The following is an 8,304-nucleotide window of genomic DNA, read 5'->3' on the forward strand; positions in this document are numbered from 1 at the left end:
ACGACAGAACAGATCTTGTAAAACCATACTACATATTTGAAATTTAATGTTCGCGCCACCATAGTTCACCAGAGTTCATACATTCAAACATACAAACTTAAAAACATACTAGATAAAACCTAATCTAAACTAGTTTAGGGCTTCGCCTTTAGGTAGAACTCGATCGCCGAATTGTAGAGAATGTACGCAAGGTCGTACCCCTCCTTTGCCGCCTCGAGCCACGCGGCGGCCGCTAGTGCCTTGGTGGTGGGCCAAAGCGCGTCCCTGACCTCATGGAAGCTCGGCCATGCCTTCCGGCCGCCGGTACGAGAGAGGGTGTCGCGCTCTTTGGCCTGCTTTGCGAGCCATGGCTTAACCGGAGGCTGGCTGGAGCTGCTTGCCTTGGCGTCGTGCCGGGGGCACTTGCGCGGGGGTGAGCCGCCACGGCCCCCACACCAGTGACCTTCGCCGGACATAGATATGCTGTAAAAGTGTGTGCGCGCACAAGAATCAAGCACATGAATAGGTGGATTGGTTGCCGAAGTTGGTGGGATTGCGGCGAAGGCGGGTAGGGGAAATGCTATGCAAACACTACTCGGGACGAACAAAGAGCAGATCCTATAAAAACGCCCGAAGTTATAAGGGCCAGCGAGGTTTTACCAGATCTGCTAGGGTTGCTCTAACAATGCAGATGGAGTGATGCTACACTACTATGGGTAGTGTTAGCACAAAATAACGCAAGATTTCATCCAAATGTACTGCCAAAACATCATCTTTCATATGGAGTATATCTCGTATACATTCATACAAGGTAGCATCCAAGAAAGCTACGATGATTAGGGATCGTGAGTTCTGGGGCAAAGGGAAACTGATTCCCATTGAGTCAACCCCTCCGACAACCTTTACCTCCAAAACACATGTAACTATTCCTGTGTATGATACCGGACATTAACAGCTACTGCTAGCTTCAGTCTTGTACTCGTATGGTATTTGCTCCAATTGGGTTCTTGCTGCAACTGGGTTCTTCTTCCGTAGTGGCCAAAAACAAAAAATCCCAAAAAGGAGGATTACCTCCTGCCTCTGTAGTAGCAGTTGGAGAAGAATCCAATTGGAGCAATTCATGCCAGTACAAGATTGAAGCTGCTACATCAGTAACAGATTTGGTACACCTAGGTTAGGTGCTCCCATCAGGGTTCGTCTCCATTTTCGATGTATTGTCATCACCCGATGTATTGTCATCACCACAAATGCTTGATCCAGCCACCTCAGAGTTGTTGGACTTTCCGTTCCTCAGCTTGTCAAGTGCTTGCAACCATGGTGAATCAAGAATTGCTTGAAGCTTAGACTTGTCCATTGTATTCAAATCTGCCATGCTCAAATCAAGTGAAACTTTACCACCAGTTTGTGCGGCATTCTCCACAGGGTGATCTTGTTCCCCAGTTACCTCCATAGCATCTGAAAATTTTGGCTTGTGTGTGGTGTTTACTTCACAGGGCTTCTCGGTTTGTATGTTGATATCAACAGGGCACAGTATGGTGCTACCATCCTCCTTCACTAGACCATCGTCTGTGGATGCAGGTTTGTTCAGGTCAATACTGAACTTGTTCCCATCAGCGTCGAAATGTGGATGTTTCCTGTCCTCTGCACCATTCACTTGGATCTCTTTTCCAGAATTAGTAGGGTTGTTATTCTCTCCAAAGGATGGGCGCACAAGCTTTCTCCTCTTCATTTTCCCACTAGTCTCCTTTCCTAAGTTGTCATCCAGCTGCGCTGTTTCTCTGCGCCTCTTGAAGTTTAAGAAGGGAGGCTCTGCGCTTTCTTTTCCTTCTACTACGTTTGGCAGGTTTAGCTCAGCAAGAGGACAGGTTATGTCAATGGACTGTTCACCAACCAACTGGTTACCAGCATCATAAGTAAGTGCTATATCCTCTCTTTTGTGAGAAATAAGTGTCATGTTCTCGCTTCTGATCTCTCTTTCTTTAGAAATATGTGTTCTATTCCCACTGCTCCACTGTTTTGTTCTATTGGAAAGTGAACTAAGCATTTGACTGAGTGAAGGACCAGTAATTTCTTCAAGAGGTTGTTGCATCGGCGATAAGCGAGAAAACACACTGTTTTGTGAACCAACAATTTCTTGAAGAGGTTGTTGCTTCAGCGATAAGCGAGAAAACACACTGTTTTGTGAGCACTGACCAGGAACTATTGTTGTGTTACTTTCAGCTCCTATTTCACGGTTTGTATGTAATTGATCTGACATGTTGGCTCCAGCAACATTTCGAAGATCCAGTGAACCTGAAACACTATGATTGGAACCATGTTTCCACCAATCATTATCAAAATCTTGAGCACAATCAGCAATCGGGATGTAATCACTAAAATCATCTTTCCGTTGACCAATTGTTGATACTTCAGGAACGTCAGGGTATGCAGGAATACCTTGTTGGATTAATACTGGAGCTATTTGAGCTCTTTCCATGCTTAAGTGCTGATGCTCAGATGTGTGTATCTCTTTGCACTGGTGACAGTCGATATCATAGTTGTCCTTCAAGTTAGCACTGCCTTGTGGATTTGCCAGAGAAAAATGATATGAAGGGACATTTGGAGTTGAATTCACGTGGTTTCTGTCTCCGCCAGTTAACGCATGAGTAATATGTTGAAGAGATCGTGAAGTACTGCCTACATATGACTGCTTTTTAGACGACCTAATTCTATCAGTTGGACTGGCAGTCATGCATCCAGAAGACAAGCTACTGTGCATGTAGTCATCAGATATTGGATATGATTGATTTGTAACAAATTGATCTCGGTGATATCCATTTGTCTGAGAACAGGGAGCATATACCTGAGTTGAAATGCCATCTACTGTCGAAACATCTTGGAGATGTGAATTGTTATGATAAGGTAATATCTTTTGAACATGATGGCTGCTGCGGATGGGATCAATTTGGACTCCAACGGGTTTACTTACCAATGGCACTGACAGATTTGTTCGTGCCTCAAAATTATGTGGTGCCGTTCCACGCATCCTTGTAGGAGCAGAATAGTTTGTTCCAGCTGTTACAGTCAAAGTGTGTGATTGATCAGTAGAAATGGGAGAAATATTTGGAGTCAAACTCCTTTTGTCTGGTCTCCCTTTACTGAAGTGGCCTTCTTTCGAATGAGCACTTATGGTGTAGTTGCGAATAGGTTGCTCTACCCTCTTATTATCAAACAACTCATATAGCTGGACAACCTGTCAGTAAGAACAAGTTTGTGTGATTACAGCCATGCAATTAAAAAATCATGGATTTTAACTTTTAACCAAGTTCTGTAGTAAAGCAAACCTGCTGGTAGGAAAGGTCAAAATAGAATTTATATATCGTATAGTAATTCTCTTTTATGGCATGAGAGAACTCATCTTCTGCAAGTGGTCTGCACTTCCAAATAATTTTGAATCGAACCTAGAAAAAAACAATTGAATAATTCTTACAGTAGCACACAAATACAATAAAGAAACAGTTCCCAGAACCCAGAACGAATTATAACGGGTATTTTATATTCAAACGACTGCCTAGTACTGTAGTAAATGCAAAAAAAAAAATCCTTAACAAGAAGTTTTTAACTAAAAACCGTGAAGTAACCATCTAAACCGAAAAAAGAAGTATATCAATCTGTTCGTCCGATGTCATACTTTATTTTTTAAGAACGTTCCCAGATGGCTGAATAAACAACTCATTTAGGGTTGTAATGACAGAAAACTTTGTGTCCATTGTGTCAGCAGTCTTATTTTTTGCTGGGCACCTTACATGATCTTTTGTCAGAGCTATCTTAATTATTAATTGATGTGAAGTGTCAAAAGTTAGATGCATGTGTACAAATGCAACTCTGAGACAACACAAGCTATGCCAAGATATATAGTCTTGAAGATTCAGCTCATAACTTTGGGGTAAGTGGTCATTTGCTTTTATTCCACCCAAAAATTTGTTTGAGAAGTACAAAAAAATTGTCTAAGCCTGTCTCGTGTGATTAAAAAATCAGAAAGAGCATCTTCATGACACTAAAAGCCTGAAACCAAACAATTAACAATTATTTGAGCAGTCATAAAATTTCCAACGACAAAGTGTTATTTTTCAGAGATATTAAACTCAGAAGACCCTATATTTTGATAAATTTGAACTGAAGAGACATATGTTTGATGCAGGTTACCTGTGCAGGATATGAGTGGCCAGAAGATCTAAAAGCAGCTCTGTCAGTAATATCCAGTCCACCATCAGAGGCGGCCTCAAACACCCCGTAAAGCTTGCGTTCGTTGTAGTCAAAGAGAAAGAGAGGCATCCCTTGTTTGACATTGTTGACAAAGGGCTGATACTCTAAAGCAAGTCTGAAAACGCCTGAGCCAAAGAACTGCTCCCTTGCCCTGGTGTTGCACATGAAGATGGCACCTGCCATGTCGGTGTCTTGCCTGAAGGAGAGCCTCATCCTGACATTGCAACATGAACAGGTGACATCGATCAGAAACAAATCTGTACTAAGTCATAAAATCTCGTTATAGCACATTTAGCCAGTGATGAGCAGGATTTTTCATCCATGAAACTCATAATCCAGTATTCCTCGTTATCAATACCAAAAGATGTTTGTTGCACAGCTAATTCTGGAGGTTAAAAACAGGTATAATCCTTTATTCGAGGTCGCAACGTAAAAAAAAGACTAGAAAAGAAGATTGATTCGTCCTGATCAAACAAAGGAAACAGGACAAACGCGCAGGGGAATCGCACGCGTGCAAACAACGAACCAGACCAAATAGCCAGCGATCTTGCGAGATGGATCTTGTACGTACGGTTCAACGTTGCAGTATACCAAGTCGATTGCAGGCACTCGCAAACCCGTCATCCCCAACCCCAACCCAGACAAACTAAAAATAGATCGGAACTGAATAGGAAAAACTGGCAGGCGGAGACGCGCTGATCGAAACTGGCTAGCCGAAAACCCTAGCCCCGAGTTGGTGAACCGACTACCGCCAGCAGATCATCCCTATCCTACCGAATCCAGTCGGGTAAGCAGAGATGCAAGGTCATGGTGAAGTGGAAAGGGGAAGGACGCCATACGCGCGAAGGACCAGGCGTCGTCTCGCGCCGACGACGGGCGGGGGCGCGGCGCAGCAGGAGGACAGCCGCCCGATGACAGGTGCGGCGGCGGCGGCGGCGGCGGCTGCTGCTGCTGCTGCTTGTCGTAGATAACTATGGGTTTGCGGCGGCGGCTGCTTTTGTTTTGGGGAGGGGGGGAATTGGGGGAAAGGGGATGATTCGGCGCGGTGTTTATATGACGACGGGTTTTGATTTTGGCGAGCAGCGGGAGGCCGAAGAAGGCGCAAATCGGCCGCCGTCGCGTTCCCTTCTGTATTTGCCGGAGGTGTTTTTTTTTTTGAATGCAATATTTGCCGGAGGTGGTTTGTTGTGTGCCTCCGCGTTGCCGCGTGCATGCGAGCGAGCGTCGCGACCGGCGGCCCACCGAGACCCTCCACTGCATTCGGAACAGGCCCTCCTCGTGTTGTGCGCGAGGACAGTTGGGTTGGCTTTCTTTAAAAAAACATCAGTATAGATCCAAGCGATCATATACACGCGCGTACACTCATTTCTATGAACGCACACACGCATATCCTGTCTCTATGAGCATCTCCGAAAAACTGAGAGGGTGTTTGTTTTCAGGGACTTATTGGTTTAGGGACTTAAAAAAGTCTAGTCCCATCTAAACCAAACAGTAGGGACTTATAGGGACTTAAAGTGGGCATTTGGGACTTATGAAATAGGACTCTCAAGGAGGGACTTATAGGGACTTATAGTTGTAATATGGTCTTATAGAGACTTATAAGTCGCAGGAACCAAACAGGTAAGAACTTTTTAGGGACTTGAGACTTATAAGTTGTGACTAAAAAAGTCCTAGGACTTATGAACCAAACAGGGCCTGAGCCAGGATATCATCTTGAGATTTACGAAGTCACCGTAGGCGCCTCGTAGTCGATGGAAACTTCTCCTCCCACTGAGCGCGCATCATCAGAAGTTCTGAAATAAATTCGGAATAAATGCGAGCATCAACACTTGAACCCTGATGGGCTGTGGATATCATTGTCCACCTAACCATCCAATCACTGAATGGTTCGCAATAGTTGAGTTGGCTTATTGCTACTTCCTCGCTTCAACTAAAATCACGACAAGAATTATGAAACAAAAAGGAGTAACAATTCATAATTTGATTTTATAGACTAATAATTTACTCGTGCTGCTCGTCAATATCAAATCTCGCTTGCTAGTTCATCATTATATATTGCATCTCTGCTCGGTGCCCGAATGGATTTCTTAGGGTAGGGATTCCTGCTCGTGTTAGTTAGTTCACCAACTCATCGGGATTTTTTTTTTTGAGGGAACCAACTCATCGGTTTTAATCAACGCGTGTTCGCCTATGCACTTTTTCCTATTCAATTCTGATCTACTTGTGTTTGTTTGGGTGTTGAGGTTGGAGGGTTGTGAGCATCTTTAACTGACTTGGTATACTACGGAATAGATCATTGATCCTTACAAAATCCATCTTGTATGTTCCCTTTGTTTGATCAGAGAAAAACCCTCTTTATTTTTTGGTTTTGTTTGCATTGCGATCTTAAACAAAGGATTAAACTTATTCTCTTTGCAACAAACATGTTTTGGCATTGATATAAAGGATCTAATGAATTATGAGTTTACTAGATAAAAAATCCTGGTCATCACACGTTGAATGTGCTATAACGAGATTTATGATTTGTTAAACTCAGAAGATGATATATTAAACACGTTGATATAAATCTTCCCAGTCTATTAAACTCAGAAGATATCTTTTGTCTGACAAACATTCTTAATTGTTTGATCGCAATGTAAACATCAAACAAATTTTACGACCGCTCAAATAATTCTTAATTGTTTGGTTTCATACTTCTAGTGCCACGGAAGAGGCTCTTTCTAAAATTTTAATCACGTGAGATACATGGCCTTAGAAATTTTATTACACTTCTCAAACAATTTTTTTAGTTGAGTAAAAGCAAATGACCCGTTAACCCAAAATAAAATGTTATTTATGGTACTTACCGAAGTCCACATCTGTAAGTAAACAAAAATCAAGTCAGGTCGATGAGGAATTGGCCATCAATACAGTCGCGTTGCCCCCTTTTTTCCAATCATCTTATCCTCTTCAAGGGGACAGAAATCACCGCTGCAAAATAATAATTTAGTCATCAAGTCACTGCAGCCTCATCTTCCACTCAGTGCTCTACTACTACTCTATATGTTCCCCATCTATCATCAGATCGTGCAAGGGATCACAGCACCTTTAATGAATTTGGCTTTGAGATGCATCAGATCTGGTGGTTTTTGAGTCATCATAGACTAGGAACAAGGTGGTAAGATGTTGGGAGAGGAGGCATGAACTCGGAAATAGATCCATGAACGAAAGAAAAGAGAGGATGAACAAGATGAAAATCATGGTTGATTTTTGGTGAGGCGGTTAGCGAATGGACAATGAATAGGGAGGTGGCGACGGTGAGGGGAGGAATATGTGCTAGGGTTTGACTCAAGAGTTGATTATATAGGAGGACGCGTTGTATATGAACAGTTGGATCCATATAAAAATATTCATGATGTTATGCCACAAAAATGGTGACCTCTAAAACTTTCTACTTTTGCGACAATGTATGTGGACTCAAAATAAAATGGGTGGGATGGCAATCAGACGAGTATCAAGCCAGAAATCCAGAAACTGCGGCCCAAACCGACCACCCTTCTTTTTGTTATACATGGACCCATGGGCACAAACCTGCCTAAACCTATCAAGTACTCCATGCCCAATACCCATGGTCGTAATACATGAGCAAAATAAGAACTCCATGCCCAATTTCCGAGTTCTGTTATGGTGTGGAGGAATAAACAGTTGGAAAGGGGTTGGCGGCCCTTGATGGCCCATGCAACCTAGTTGCGGCCACCATGCTCACGATGCGTGGGGGCATGAGCCTCCTTTGTTGGGCTTCGTCATCTGACTTCTTGTCCTCAAAACCATCTTTATTTTTTTTCCTTGTCAAGTTTTACTACTAGCACATAAACAACACAAATTTGCATTTTTCCTCGGAAATTGGCGCAAGTAGCACTAAGAATTATTGAAGACGCGAGATTTGAGGAAAAACATATGCAAAGTGATTCAAAAAATTAGATATTGTATCACCTGGCTTTTTTATTGACATCTGACACTCATTTCATCGCATCACTCTTAGACCAATTGCCCCCTAATCAACTTGTTGATGCTTGTTGACGACTTGTTCGCATGTTTTCA

At 42.8% G+C, this 8,304-nt stretch overlaps 1 protein-coding gene across 1 annotated transcript; it reads right to left on the reverse strand.

Moving 5' to 3' along the window:
• Positions 1-722: 722 nt before the first annotated feature.
• LOC125552579 (uncharacterized) lies at positions 723-5,349 on the reverse strand. The gene is made up of 4 exons (XM_048716182.2): positions 5,064-5,349; positions 4,165-4,438; positions 3,303-3,419; positions 723-3,211 (listed from the first exon to the last, which is right to left on the reverse strand). Exons 2-4 carry the CDS (start codon positions 4,435-4,437, stop codon positions 1,154-1,156), a joined length of 2,448 nt encoding a protein of 815 aa, XP_048572139.2. The 5' UTR covers position 4,438; positions 5,064-5,349; the 3' UTR covers positions 723-1,153.
• Between the last annotated feature and the right edge of the window lie 2,955 nt (positions 5,350-8,304).

The sequence above is a fragment of the Triticum urartu genome, chromosome 4A, assembly GCF_056163025.1.
Source record: "Triticum urartu cultivar PI428250 chromosome 4A, HENAU_Tu73, whole genome shotgun sequence".
In the NCBI taxonomy this organism is placed as follows: domain Eukaryota; kingdom Viridiplantae; phylum Streptophyta; class Magnoliopsida; order Poales; family Poaceae; genus Triticum; species Triticum urartu.